The sequence below is a fragment of the Diplotaxodon limnothrissa genome, linkage group LG12, assembly GCF_057381915.1.
Source record: "Diplotaxodon limnothrissa isolate DT_005_m linkage group LG12, D_limnothrissa_male_GT1.1, whole genome shotgun sequence".
NCBI classification, from domain to species: Eukaryota; Metazoa; Chordata; class Actinopteri; order Cichliformes; family Cichlidae; genus Diplotaxodon; species Diplotaxodon limnothrissa.
In genome coordinates, this window is record NC_140607.1 from 19,151,836 (window position 1) to 19,167,476 (window position 15,641).

A 15,641-nucleotide genomic window follows, 5' to 3' on the forward strand; every position below is an offset into this window, starting at 1 on the left:
AAGAGGACAGTTCAAACATCAAGCCAGAATTATGCCAAAATACCAAAAGTGTCTAGTCAAGGTGCAACTTTCTAGGAGGCTTTAAACCAAACACTAGTGGGGAAGTATGCATAGGTTTGAAACAGTATGCATCAGAAAAATCTAAAGTAAATTCAAATTCATTGTTCAATGATTGTATGCTGTGCAATCATTCAACCCTAACAAAAGAACGGGTCAAAGAAATCATTAAAAGCCCCCAACTTCAGTGCAATCCATATCCATGAATAACTTATGTAGACTACAACTAGGTCAAGATGAGACGCAGGACAAAAGGTTACAGCAGAAAATACTGCATGGAAACTTGGTGGACAGGTAGAGCATGAGCGAGTGTGGGACTGGCCTTAATGGAGATTACGATCCTTGTCTGCTTCTAGTTTTGTATATGCATGATAAGGGAGTGCTGTCAACAAAGCTAGCACAGCAATGTTGAAACACAGCAACTCACACCCAGCCCTTATTAATTTGTTTCAAATAAGTCTTAGAATTTTGTAAGGTTACCTGGTGGAAGTGGACAGGCAAGTGATATTAGCTGTTAGCACTAGCTAACAAATGCTAACAACTAACATGTGAGCTCAGTGGTGCAAATAACAATATGACAGGGATTTCCAGTGAATTTAATTACCTGAATTTAACAATTACCATACAATGCCAGGTCTCCATAGCACTATATCTATATCAAAGTGAAGTGTAGATAACTTAACCTGCACCACCTTGTGGTACTGAGGCATATTCATATTCATAGACTCTAGGTATTAGAGTTTCCACTATTTTCTGATTGTCTCTTAGTGTTATAAGTTTGATAGCTCTCACCAATGGAGATGTTGTCAAAGCTAAGTATTTCTGTGCACAACACAGTTATACAGGAGTGTAATTCCAACAAGGTAAAATAGGTGAGGGTTGTTAGAGTTTACTGCATAAATGTATGTGAGAGGGTTAAAAGTACAAACCTTGCACAAAATAGCATTAATAAGTATAATTAAAGTGCAATCCTCTTATCAAGGACTTTACAAAAATGCAATTAAGCCCACTTCTAAAAATGTTAAGTACTCTTATAAAGATTTGTTTAGCAAGCTTTCGTGGACTGGATGTTAAATAGATGTTTAATTACTGTAAGAATGTACTGTTGGTGGTTTTGTGACATCTGTGGTTGCCACGCCTCAGAGTACCAATATTTCAACAAGTCATAATATGCCATATAAACACTAAGCACTAAACAATGAATTTAATTGTCAGCAATTAATCAGAAACACATGTGCACAGTTCACAATAACTCTGACAGATTTTGAGGTGCTCTAAACAACAATTCATTGATATTATTGTGCACTTTGTTACCATGCATCCAGACGGCACACTCTTCCCAGTGCCACAATATTTTCCAAAAGCTTTTCCCACACAAACTGGGAGGGCAGAAAAGAGAGTGTCTCAGCTGAGCTACATCACATGATGTAGCAGTAAAAGTAGCTATAATCACCCACTTTGGTCAGGCAGCCTCCAGCTGTCCTGACAGAGAATGGAGACTGTGAGTTAGAAATGACATCATCTTTTGAGGTGGTGTCCAGTCTGCACTGAAGAAAGGCATCTGTGGTTACTCAGGTAGACTGCCAACACACCTCTGCTATTGCCAGGCTGGCTGTCAGCAAGCTGGTACGTGCACACACGAGGAGAGAAATACTGCAGCTGCATAGTTATTTGCAGTACAAATACAGAAGTACAGACAGAGTTTGTATTTCTTTCACAGAGAGGGCTCTCTTACACAAGCAATGTCATGTGCATTCTTGGCATCTAAACCAACAACACTGGATATACACAGTGCTTATGGCCACATTAGCACTTTCATTGTGTATAATTTGGAAAGCAGATCATTGCTCTCTCAGGTGGGCTTAGAACCTACCACAAAGTTATTCTCAGTTTCTGCAAAATGACCAGTTCATTCACTTGTATGCTTTCCAATTTAGCAGATCCCTACCCTTCAACACAGACTGCTCTCCAGGGACAAGAAATGAGTCACCATAACAATATTTGAAGCTCAGATGCAAAATTCATGGAGCAAAAAACGGTGCAGCTGCTGTTTGCATGTGAGATCATCCAATGTTGGCCCAATGAAGCCAGAATAGAGGAACACAGAAGTGCCACTGATGATTGCTTAATGAGTTCCCTGGCTGTAACTGACTCATACAACCAAATCACTGCTTGCTAAAAGATTTCACAACTAAGTGTAAGGATCAGATTTAAAGACTTCTTCATAAAGCTTTCATGTCTGCTTTGTGGCTTCTGATGTCACCTGTGGTGAACAGCTCACAGCTCCTTACTATCATTCAGTCTGACTTTTGGAGCTTTATTAAAATAATAGACCATCATTTATCTTTAGAAATTTAGTTCTCTTGTGCTCGTGGTTGGGAAGTTATGCAAACAAGACCACCACTGAAAGCAACATTTAGTGATTTTCACGTTTTACTGTGACAAAATATATTTAAATTATTCCAACAATTTAAAACATAGTTTCAGTCTCAAACATTTGAATTATGCACAAAACCAGGTTATTTTATCTCACTATTAAATATAAACAGCTATAACAATAGAATTTACTGTTTTGGGAAATAATCTCATCAAAAACTGCAGTGAATCATTTATGATCAGCTTGTCCAAAGGCTTGGGCTTTAACTCACAGATGGCGCTGGTCACACTCTCTAAATGTCTCTCTTTGCTTCATATTATTATTATCTTTCTCTTCCTGTGTTTTTTTTTTTTTTTTGTCAAAATCATCCTGAAATTACAGTGGGGCAAAAAAGTATTTAGTCAGCCACCGATTGTGCAAGTTCCCCCACTTAAAATGATGACAGAGGTCAGTAATTTGCACCAGAGGTACACTTCAACTGTGAGAGACAGAATGTGAAAAAAAAATCCATGAATCCACATGGTAGGATTTGTAAAGAATTTATTCGTAAATCAGGGTGGAAAATAAGTATTTGGTCACCTCAAACAAGGAAAATCTCTGGCTCTCACAGACCTGTAACGTCTTCTGTAAGAAGCTTTTCTGTCCCCCACTCGTTACCTGTATGAATGGCACCTGTTTGAACTCATCATCTGTATAAAAGACACCTGTCCACAGCCTCAAACAGTCAGACTCCAAACTCCGCCATGGCCAAGACCAAAGAGCTTTCGAAGGACACCAGGAAAAGTATTGTAGACCTGCACCAGACTGGGAAGAGTGAATCTACAATAGGCAAGCAGCTTGGTGTGAAAAAATCAACTGTGGGAGCAATCATCAGAAAATGGAAGACATACAAGACCACTGATAATCTCCCTCGATCTGGGGCTCCACGCAAGATCTCATCCCGTGGGGTCAAAATGATCATGAGAACGTTGAGCAAAGATCCCAGTACCACACGGGGGGACCTGGTGAATGACCTGCAGAGAGCTGGGACCAAAGTAACAAAGGTCACCATCAGTAACACACTACAACGGCAGGGAATCAAATCCCGCAGTGCCAGACGTGTTCCGCTGCTGAAGCCAGTGCATGTCCAGGCCCGTCTGAAGTTTGCCAGAGAGCACATGGATGATACAGCAGAGGATTGGGAGAATGTCATGTGGTCAGATGAAACCAAAGTAGAACTTTTTGGTATAAACTCAACTCGTCGTGTTTGGAGGAAGAAGAATACTGAGTTGCATCCCAAGAACACCATACCTACTGTGAAGCATGGGGGTGGAAACATCATGCTGTGGGGCTGTTTTTCTGCCAAGGGGACAGGACGACTGATCCGTGTTAAGGACAGAATGAATGGGGCCATGTATCGTGAGATTTTGAGCCAAAACCTCCTTCCATCCGTGAGAACTTTGAAGATGAAACGAGGCTGGGTCTTCCAACATGACAATGATCCAAAACACACCGCCCGGGCAACAAAGGAGTGGCTCCGTAAGAAGCATTTGAAAGTCCTGGAGTGGCCTAGCCAGTCTCCAGACCTCAACTCCATAGAAAATCTGTGGCGGGAGTTGAAAGTCCGTGTTGCTCGGCAACAGCCCCAAAACATCACTGCTCTCGAGAAGATCTGCATGGAGGAATGGGCCAAAATACCAGCTACTGTGTGTGCAAACCTGGTAAAGACCTATAGTAAACGTTTTACCTCTGTTATTGCCAACAAAGGTTATGTTACAAATTATTGAGTTGTATTTTTGTTATTGACCAAATACTTATTTTCCACTCTGATTTACGAATAAATTCTTTACAAATCCTACCATGTGAATTCATGGATTTTTTTTTTCACATTCTGTCTCTCACAGTTGAAGTGTACCTCTGGTGCAAATTACTGACCTCTGTCATCATTTTAAGTGGGGGAACTTGCACAATCGGTGGCTGACTAAATACTTTTTTGCCCCACTGTATCTGGTTCCCTCAGGCAAAGCATGCCATTCAGCAGCAGTCACTGATAACACATAAACATGTGGTAGGGGTATCCCTCTTACTAAATGACTGAAGACTTACAACCAGTAATTTGAAACACCACAGAACCATGAGTACTCCCTCACTGTAACTAATTATGTTTGAGTCTATGCAAAGACCGTAGTTATATATTATCAAAATTCAGAGATCAAGTCCATTGAACCATAACTTAACCACTACTGTTAACGACCTTAATGGCTCGTACAAATAAGGACAGTAGATTTTAAGCCACCCATTCACCTGATGTAAACAAAATGCTAAAGAAGAAACCCTTTACAGTTGGCTTTGCTATATTCACATTTCCGTTTTCTGCATTCTCTCCATAATTTTGTCTTTACAGACCCAAGAGGAACAACCAATTTGCAGCTACTCTACATCAGCAACATTACAATAAATGGGCCTAAAACACAGCAATGTGAACAAAGTGCAAAACTACACTTGTAACATCAGCCTTTCTTTTCATTTGTCACTCCTTTAATCTCACAACAAAACAGAGAAAAAAAACTGCACTGAACAGAAAAATTTCACAAGAAAGCTGAAATATTATGGTATTGTTGGAGCGTCTTACCTGATGCAGTCTGAATCTGCGTAGTGGTGGTCTGGTTATCTGTGATCACTGCAGCTGGATGGGCTGTTGTACTGGCCACCGTTGAAGTCGTTGGAGCAGATATAAAGAACTCTGTACCAAACTCTGCTGCTGTTTCGTCCTCCATCAAGGTGCTACCAATTCGCTCTGTCACCTGAGTGGAAGACTCATCAAAGACATGGACAGCTGCTGAAGATTTCACTTCCTCAGTTAACATTACACTGTCGATCAGGATGATTGTGCCTGGTGAAACTTCAGGTGTTGGTGGTGTCTCAACACTGCTGGCAGTATTTGGTGTCACTGTGGTGGTTACCTTCACCTCACTGACACGATGGGTGTTATTTAAAGGTGGAATGGCTGTGATTGTATCATCAATTCTATTGGTGTCTGAAGGGCTGGCTGAGCCATCTGGTTGGGATGCCCTAGTAGGTGGCTGACCCTCTAAACCTATTATAGGATAAATGTCATCGTAGCTCAAATTATCGTCTGTTGCTATATCACTGATTGAAGGTGATGGTGTTAATTGTGAGGAGCTAAGCATTTCCTCATGGCTAACTTCAGATGATTTGGTCGGAGTGTCAGTGAGATCAGAGATCGATGTGATGTTCCTAGGATCTATGACAGTTTCCTCTGTCTCCCCTTCAGCAAACATGAGCTCGTTGCGGAGAGAAGCATCTGGTATAGGGACGTCAGGCTGAATCGTGCTGACCTGAATTACTGATTGATCATCTGACTCATCATCAGACACTGTGGCATCAGTGCTTTCCACCGTGATCTTAGTTTCTGTGGCTGTGCCACCATGGGCAGCAGCAGTTTCCACAAAGGTTACATTTTGATCATCAGTGCGAGAATCTGGCGCAGCTGTTACATCATCATCGTCCTCATGGTCGTCTTTGATAGTGGGTGCAACTGTTGTGATTAACTCTTCCTCATGGCCTGCTGGGGTGGGGCGAGGTGGAGCCATGCTGGTTGAGAACATAGATGGAGGATCTGTAGAAGAATCTGGAGAAACATCTGCCTCTGATGTTTTTTCAGATGTCGTAGTTGTCAGAATGGTGCTACTCTCCAGTAAAGGGATGGAGGTACTAGGACTGATGATGTTGGTGGTCATTTCTACCACAGATACATCCACAAAGGAAGTCTGGCTGAATACCATTCTCCTTCCTATACAACATACATAAGCACATGATCACAAAGTCAGAATGAATTTACGTATCAAACAGAGCTTTTGGTTGGCTAAAGTGACATTTCTATCACATTACTGATCTGGATAGCCAAGATTCATTGTTTCATTGTCAGCATTTCACAAACACCATATTGATGTACATTAAGAAGCCAAGATTACAAACAGTAATGTGATTCAGCAGGTCAATTTTAAGTCACCCTTAATAAGTTTGCGAGATAAGTCTAATGAGTCTGTTGCAGTCAATTCGCGATAGCAGCAAAAATAAGTGGCCACCCAATATTTAAATACCAAGTTTCCTAGAAACTTCCCTGTCAAAGGCTTCCTCTCTCATATCTAGCTTTAACAGTTATTCATTAAACTTCTTCAAATAAATTGTTGAAACCACAGTAACAAAGTTTTACTGTGCATTATAGGGCATGGAATCAGTGAGATTACCTCAATTTTATTTGAACAGCCAAGTGCACTTTAAATGTTTCTATGAGCGTGCTCTGTGGGAAAGGGCAACCATGTGTTTAACAGATGAATTAAACACCATATAAATCATAAGTAATCTAGTGTTGTGGTTTGGTCAAGAGCTACCCTGGCTTTTTTATTCGTGTATTCAACCCACCCGATTATCTGAAGAGCAGCCCTTGACTTGATCACTTGATTACAGTGATGGTGTTTAAAGTTTACTATTACAATTATTAAGACGTTCTTTTAACACTGGTTCTCCCCTGTCTTCCCAAGATCACTTTCATCAAAAGTTATCTCATTTACTCATAAACACCAGTGAAGCCGTTTTAGAAAGCTTTCCTCTGGGGCGCAGGCAGAATCTGTAAAGGCAGCTGTTGACCATTACGTAGCAGACCCCTTTCCTCATGAAACTATCTCTGATGTAAGGTGTGACATATGTTTTTCCCTTACAGGAAAAACTGTGCTTGCTCTCAGAGGGAGTGCATTATGTCACCAACGAGTTTGAGCTGTTCCCTTTATTCAGACCTTTGTTTTCTTTAGGCCACTCCAAAAATCAATCAGAGACTAATTTTCCAATTTTCCCACTGCACTACCTCTTCTCTCTTCGTCTTTTTGTCTAATCTAAGTAGAGTCGATTTACACAATATTCCTTTTATTAAGATATGATCAGGCGTGGGAATTCAGGAAATGATGGAGTGAATCCTGCCAAATGAGAGTACTTGAAAAGCACTTACGCTGGGAGTGTAAATACAACACGAGTGAGAGGGCTGACATGAAATACACAGAGCAGAAGCTGAAGGTGGCCCATTTGCGTGAACTCTGCAGGGACTTATCACCACGAGAGTTAGCATGGCCCAGGGGCAGTAAATGGCCAGGCAGTGGGCGGCTTATCTGTCCAACTTCTCATTTGTAAAGATGGAAAGGCCAGGTCAGAGGTCAGCAAGGATGACTGAATTTAGAAGTCCAGCAGTAGCTTTGTCCATTATCCAAACGTCTGCTCTGATAAGTACAAGTGAGAATGACAGACAGCAAACTGACAGAGGAAATGAGAGGTGAAAGATGGAAAGGTGGTAGATAGCGAGGCTAAAAAGGCTGACAGATGTGGCATTAGTTGCTTTTGGTGTTTCTCTAAATGGCAACTATCACCTGTCATTTTCTGTTGTTTTAAGAAAACCGATTAGTTAAGAACACTCACATTTTAAGGGATTAAATCTAATTCTGCCTACTTCCAGTCAACCATGAAACGTCACTATTTATAAAGATCTACAGCTATAATTCCTTTCCCTCTCATGGTCAGTAATTATCACAGTGTGCAGCAAGAGTTGGCGAAAAAAAATTTTTTTTAAAAAATCCTCATGATCTTATTTAGTGTTTAGGTTGATTCTTTGTTATAATGTGCAATTAATTTGACTTTATATATTACCAAGATTGATATCTTTAAATATTCAAAATTGCACTCAAGTGCATTAACTTGTTTTTGTTTGATTCACAATAACATTGAGGTTGTATGAGGGTAAAGCTTAAGAAACCTTGATTAGCCCAGCTGGAAGCAATAAAGAGTCAAACAGATATAAACTGTTCTCATTCTCTTAAGCAAACTTTTGGTCATTATTCCTCAATCAAGAAAAAAAAGTCAGTCTTTTGCTTTCAAAGAAAACAGAGTTTACCACTATGAATTCACTTTTCTCTTGGCTCGCTTTTTTGCCTCAGAAATGGGCGGGAGACAAACTTTGAGACAGTGAGGTCAACGGGATGCTGTAGTCTGGCACATGACATGCCGTGCTCAGAAGAAAATCCTCCCTCAGCATTGCTCATGTTGCTGTTACTGAAACTATGCAATCGCAAGGCGTGAAACAGACGCAAACTAAGAGGGAGGAAAGAGAGGCTTTCAGATATGTTAAAAAGGTCAATGTGATTCAGATATGGAAAAGTGTAATGTGGTGCAAAGACACAGAAAATCAAAGGGTGGAGAAGCAGGAGTGAATGTAGGAGATGAGATCATAGCTCCTTACAGTCAAGCATGGTTTTGTTAGGGAGTGGTCTGTGTCTTTGGTCACTTTCTGTCTCTTCTAACATATACGTCGCATATGTAGGTAACACTTTGTTCCATTACAAACTCCAAATGCAATAAGGAGTAACAACAGGAATCTTGGAGTGAGTTTTTACCTGTAAAGCAGTAAGCCCCAAACTTTCTAGTTGGTTCTGGGAAGCCAGTCTGATTTCTGTAGCGATACATGGTCCTCACGCCGAGTTGGCCTCCGCCACACTTAGTTCTGGGGACTGCGACAGGATGCCGTACGCTGCCATCGGAGAGCCAGCCGTAGTCACATCTGTCCAGCCCCTGTCTCCAAGCAGCATGCAGCTGTCCGGGACTTGCCAGGACAGCTTTCCTCTTTTTACACTCTTCACTGGCTTCTTCAAAAGTCATCTTATGGGTCACGGGAGCATAAAAGACTTGACCTGATAAAAAATAATGAGAAACAGTGGCAAATGTAGATGCACATAGGCGAAATAGCAACAAATCATCTGTGGTCACAGCAACACAAAAAGAGGGTTTATTACCTAGTAGATCAGAAGTAATTTCTCCTTTAAAATGTATTTATTATTTTTAGATTGAAAACATACTGAAATAGCCTATACTTTAGATTTTTACTCCATTCTGACCTTTCAGAAAAGACCAACACAGCTGACATCAGTCACAGCTGTGCAGGGCAGAGACCCAAAACATCTCCCACCAATCATATTTAGGACAACAGTAGTTCTTTCATTATATTATTCTGAGGTGGGATAGCAATGCTGAAAATGTGCCTGGCCTGTCCATAAATATGTTTGTATTGCAGGACATTAGGTTTCCCCAAAGTGGGTAGAGCAAACACCTGCTGTTTCCTTCCTTCATGTTCATGTCAGAATCTCTGCAGAATGACCAGTGTGAACGTTTGTCTATGCTCACAGGATTATATAAATGAAAAGGGTACTAAAAGCCAAGATCTTAACTAAAACCAAACAACATTAAGAGACGATGGCAGACTGCCTATATGTTTTCAGTTAGTTTTGGGCGTAACGTTTCAAATATCCCTTGATGGTTTCCTCCCATTGATTTACCATGGCATTGAGATTAGGAGATGTCGTTCACACAGGAATGTTTTCCCTTTTAAAAACAGATAACATACGTTATATCCTCAAAAAACCTATTTGATTTCAGTATTTTACACGGTGGTTTTACTGGACCCTTCCTGCTCTTTAGATATCATATTGATGACTGCTATAAGCATAAATGGAGTTCACATTTTGTTTAGCTATATTATAAGATCCCTGGAATTACATAACTATAGAAAAAAAGCAGTCAGTGTCTTGCAGCTCACTCATTAATTTTCATGGTTAATTTATGGCCAAGTTATTACACTTAACAACCTCGAACACATCAAACCACATCCACCAAGCATGTCTGTTCCTAGATCATAAATGGTCAGAAAACTGAGACAATATTACAATATAATGGAAATGAATATTCAGGTTGTTGTGGGGTGCCAAAACTTTCCTTGTTCAGTTCCAGAGGAAGACCGCTGTAACATGTCAGTCATCTCTATCGATTTTGTCCTTTCATTTCTCGTCCATCTCTATTCTCTAATGCACACAATAATGATGAGGGGTGTGTATATGCATATGTGTATATGTCCTCAGCGGATGGGTTCACGTTTATGACTCGAAGACTGTGACAAATATATTTGAACATATATTGTGTTGACTAAGATGACTGTGCAGTACAAATCCTAAGGTAGCTGATAAAGCACTTTAGTAAATAACAGGAATAACAGGATGGACAGAGAAAAAAGACAAACTAAGACTTCCCATAAACTGGGCCAAAGACCTTTAATAACCCCATTATCACATTTTTGTTGGTGTCTCATTCAAAAACCACTGTAGAAAATATGTTTCAAGTCCCACTTATAAGGAAACTGGAAAAAGGTCACCCACATTCACCAGCTTTTATATTTAAACAAGAACAAAAGTGTGTTTCCAAACTGTAAAAATTAAATGTACTTAAGCACGGATGATGATTTGAAGGCTTCTTAAGTTCAGACTAAACATGGGTCAGTGCTACGGAAGGACAATCCACTACTTACCATCCAGTTTGCCTACATAACAGTACACATCGTAGGTCTCTGTAGGTTTTCTGGTTCCATACGACCTGACACCAGGTTTATTAGGAAGGTTGCCATGACAGCCCTCTCTTGGCCTTGTAATTGGGTATCTGTATAAAAAAAGAGAAACAAAGAGCCATTTTAAAGTCTTTGTCTTTCACATCACTCCAGAATTCAGTCAGACATATAGAGCATACGTGATTAAACAGCAGTGTTGTTGTCTCTGGGACAGGCAACTGAAATGCAGCTAACCTCACTGTCTGGTCAGCAATCCAACCGGCATCGCATTGATCAAAGCCGTCCTCATAGGCTGCTTTCAGTTGCTCATAGGTTGCAATGTTTGCTCCAACGTTTTCACAAGTTTGTACAGCTTTCTGGTAGTCCAAAGTGTACCTGCTGATGCTTGATCGGTAGTGAAAGACAACACCTAACGATAAGCAGTGAAAAATGAAAATGAAAATTAAAAACTCAGGCATAGAGTGATCTGGAAGTCATTAGTTTAACTTCAGCACTGTAAATTATGGCAAACGTCCTATAAAGCACCCTCTATGTGTGATATAACTAGGTCACTCAGCTTCTTCGGAAAGAAGGATCTCTGCAATAAATGGAGGAGCGACACAAAATGCAGTTCACCACAAACAAACGAGAGAACTCCATATGATGCCATGGCCCTGAAATCCCCATATTTGTGGACAGTAAATAGACGCAAAAGATATGATTGATAGTCATAATTAACATTGCAGAGAGTTGGAAAAGAGGTTATGCAGATTGTAAACCAGTGAAAACCAAAACTATCTGAGTGTCCCCCCCCCACCCATGTTTTCTACATGAGTTATATCTCCCAGCGTACTTCTCAAATGAGAGCATGTAGAATGCACATGACACTAGGTAAGGATTGATGACCCCACCCTCCACCTCACCACATCCCCTACCAGCATAAGGGCGCTATCATTTTTAGGATGCTGAAGAATACTGCCTCCCACAGACATACTAACGCTTCCTGTGTGCCCGTAAAATGAAATAAAAAATCTATACTGACACGGTGGCACCCAATATTACAGCAATGCACTGTGTTTGAATGGATAATGAACTGATAATCACTGGAACTAAGGCACTGCTGTGGCTGATATGGAAAATTACCAAAAAAAAGGTCATCTGACTCTTTTTCAAGAGAGCGTCACCTCTAAAATAAAAGCTGTGGTTACTCTGCATGACTAACGGTTAGCTGCTGCTATCAATGTAAGCAAAAGGACGCCCATAACTTTCCCATCCTGTTTACATTTCTGTCAGCACTTGTGTGGCATTTCACTATTATTAAGTTTTGCAGCATCCCACCTCTACAATTTTAAAGTTTTTGTCTAATTCCACCATAATAGAGGAAGGATACTGGGAATCTCTTACCGCTGACATCAAGGTTAACAGTATCCTGGGTGTCTTCAATCCCGAACATGACCTCGCAACGATAAGTGCCAGCGTCACTGGCACGCAGCTTCACAATTGTGAGCGAGGCGTCACCGACAACTTCAGGGTGGCTGGGTACTGATACACGGTTCCTGTAGCTTGAGCCTAGCTTGATGATCCCATTTTGTGCCACCAGCACCGTGGACTCTGTTCGTCCCTGTATTTTGCTCCATTTGATCCGCAAGTAATCCTTGTTGTAAACGACTGTTCCACTGGGACTGATGACTGGTGCTGAGGTTGGGATTGTGGAAAAGTAGCAGGGAAGATTTACCTTCCCTGAGAGGGACCCTATGACTGGTTGGATGACTGATAATGCATTTGAGGCTGAAAGGCAAAAGGCCAGAGTTAGATGGAGTGCAAGTTCATTTAATGTTTCTATTTTAATGGCAACCTTCTTTATTGTTTTATTTTATTCAAAATGCACATATCTCCTCTTCAATTTTCACTCTTATCCTAACAGATCGAACCAGACAGTATGAAATGCACAAGTCATTTGCACTGATAGGGTGTGACCACTGCACCAAGCCTTTAAAAAAGCATCCATTATGACTTGACTCTTGGAAAGTTAAACCTCAACTTTAAAATGATGGGTGTGGGAACATATTCAACACAAGGGCAGTGTATGTGCAGCATGTCTGCATCAAGTTATAGATAATCAGGGAAAGAGGGAAAGTCATCATGGTTGTATTATTTCATGAAAGTTTGCTGCTAAGCTCTGTGCATGTTCCTGCTTTTTAAAAAAAAGGATAAACTAAATAAGCAAACCCACAAAAACAGAAGTATGTCAGTGAACAGTATTATGTGTATTCTGCATGTCAGATAAAGTTCTAAATGCAAATGGCAATAAGATGATTACAGTTATTTTGGATGGGGTAGAAAAGCATTCACAGGGAATAATGGGAGGAATGCTCCGTGCGGACAGGCCAAGAGGTGTGAGTCTGTGTGCTTCAACAGAGGGTCTTATTAGGATGTGGGATGAAACCAGCTGTTCAGCTTCCAGACTGGAAGCAGAGTCTAATTGAAAGGTGTCCATCCCATACCCAGAGACAGAGACAAAGCTATGTGGACAAGTAGTATGCAGGTCCTAGATTGTAACCCTCAATTCCTCTTGACCTACCTCTAAGTAGAGTCTTGCAGGTTTCACACAGCAAAGACTGGAAGAAACTTATCAAACATGCTAAACAGTTGCTCTGGAGCTATAAGAAGAGTAGAGGAATACAAAGGGAAAAAAGGGCAGAGGCAGGGAGAAGAATGGAGGGAGGGATGTGGGTGGGGAGTGACTAAAAAAAAGAAAAACAGAGAAAATCCAAAACTTAGGCATGGAGCCAGGGAGCAGGAGAAAGAGGAGTGACTAAAAAACAAGGGAGGAGAACTAACCCATTCAAAGCTTACCTGTTGCAGCTGCAGCTTCACAGAGGCAATATAACCACAGGACATGCTTTATATTCAGTATCATCTGTTGGAAAGAAGAAGAAAAAAGGAAAGGGAGTGCAGCTTAGGAAGCAAGAAATTTAAAGTTTAAATGTTAATTGCATCCACATTTGGCTTATGGAGAAATGCAACTCCTACAGTAGGTTATAACAGACAAGTCTGTTTAAGCACTTTTCTAACATTATGGTCTGTAGAGAAAAAAAATACTCCCCATTTATTAAGCATGTGTATTCGCAAAATATCCACATGAAAAAATAGATGTTCCAACGGGCTAAAGTGTGATTTTAATACGTTTAATACGTTGTGTTTATAATATCTAACATTACCAAGCATGATCTTTTATTCGTCTCTAACTAAGATGTTGAGCTTTGTATGTCTCGGGGGTTCAGATGTAAGACTCCCTGTGGGGTCGGAGTTGTGAGTTTGTGGAGACAGAAGGACAGGAGCACCGAGCCCCTCACCCTCATTTGCACCCCGCTGTATAAACACATGCGGTGGGTCGCAGTGCTAACTGAAAACTAGTATTGTTTGTTTTCAAAGGGAGACAATCTCGCACTAATGGCAACTGGCAGGTTCAAAAGATCATCCTCTAAAATACTGCAGGATGGCAGTCTGCGCCTTTAACTCCCACGAGCTCCACGTCGATTCAACTGAACCATTCTAACGGAAAATAAATGAGACTTTAAAAATATTTTAATACCATATATCGACGGAGGATATATTGCTCTTAGCTTAACGTGAAATAATTTAGTCATATTTACACAAAGACATGCATGACTTGATGTAATTGCTGAAGTTTTTTAAACCCTCTTTCTCTCTCTAAGAAAGCTGAAAAACGAACACAGATCAATACTGAAGCATCACAGGGAAACTAATTAGTTGCAGGCTTTTACAGTTCGAGCGCAGTTCAGGGATGTCCCTTGCTATGAAGCACAATCGTCCGCTTTAAGTACAGTTATTGATTCAAAACCTCACTTTTGGCAATAGCAACACTTTATGCGACGGTTCTTCTTCTCAGGAACACCTGTTGCTTCTGGACACTCCACAGAAATTATGACATGGGTGGCATGGTCACTCCAATTTCTAACAACTGACTGCGGAGTAATCTCCAGTCCACAGACTCGTTTTTCTGAATTGTTTGTCTTACTCGTCAAGAAACATCTGCACATCGGTCTTAAACGACTTGTGTTCTTAAAAGTTGCATTCATTTGATTTAATATTTGTTTAATGTTATAGCAAAATACACATTGAAAAAGCAACAAACCAACAATAGGAAATCAGTTATTTTGCAAAGAATTGTCTCAATTCTTCCTTAATTCAAAGATAACTATCCAAACAGAAATAAACTTACCTTTAAATGATTTTTATTCCATAAAATGTACAAAAATAGATTTACGTCCTTATACGGAATTAGTCCCGGTCCGCAACATGCGTGCGTAAAAAAGTGCCTAAATAGGTCTGTTCCACATTGGAAGCAGCACTTATCTTCCCCTTGATGCTCCGCAGTTGTAGTGTCCTGCTCTGGAATGATGGGCACACAGCGACTGAGACCGTGAAATGCTGGCACGGAACAGCTTCAATTTTACCTAAATCACGCGGTTATTTCGTCAGTGTCAAGAGGTGGGGCCCATAAAAAAAGTGAATGAGACAGAGTGGAGGAGGGAAAAAAACTCTAATTTGACCGTGTGCCTTAGAGGTGTACCCTCTGCTTCTTTATCAAGGATCTTTTTGGCTGGTAACAAGAGTCCCATATGAGCGTCAGATAGCATAAAAGTAATCAAAACTAAGAGAATAGCAAATTAAAAGATATGTCATAGCTTTTTCATCTAAATATCAAGAAACAGATAAATCATCTACTGTAGGGAGCGCACCAATCAAGGCTGGGCGATGGAAACGGGGCGG

The 15,641-nt window shown here is 40.6% G+C and overlaps 2 protein-coding genes across 2 annotated transcripts in view; both read right to left on the reverse strand.

Annotated features, from left to right (window-relative positions):
* The window catches only part of LOC146621143 (uncharacterized), a 28,306-nt gene extending 22,087 nt beyond the window's left edge, over positions 1–6,219 (reverse strand). The window contains exon 1 of the mRNA XM_085367671.1: positions 5,046–6,219. Within this exon, the coding sequence (XP_085223797.1) occupies positions 5,046–6,219 (1,174 nt within the window). The remainder of the gene's footprint in view (positions 1–5,045) is intronic.
* LOC146621142 (brevican core protein-like) overlaps positions 1–15,144 on the reverse strand; it is a 42,630-nt gene extending 27,486 nt beyond the window's left edge. The window contains exons 1-6 of the mRNA XM_085367256.1: positions 15,091–15,144; positions 13,701–13,764; positions 12,249–12,632; positions 11,100–11,274; positions 10,830–10,957; positions 8,872–9,165 (exon numbers count right to left, since the gene is read on the reverse strand). Coding sequence (XP_085223382.1) covers positions 8,872–9,165; positions 10,830–10,957; positions 11,100–11,274; positions 12,249–12,632; positions 13,701–13,764 — 1,045 coding nt within the window. The 5' untranslated portion in view covers positions 15,091–15,144. The remainder of the gene's footprint in view (positions 1–8,871; positions 9,166–10,829; positions 10,958–11,099; positions 11,275–12,248; positions 12,633–13,700; positions 13,765–15,090) is intronic.
* Positions 15,145–15,641: the final 497 nt, after the last annotated feature.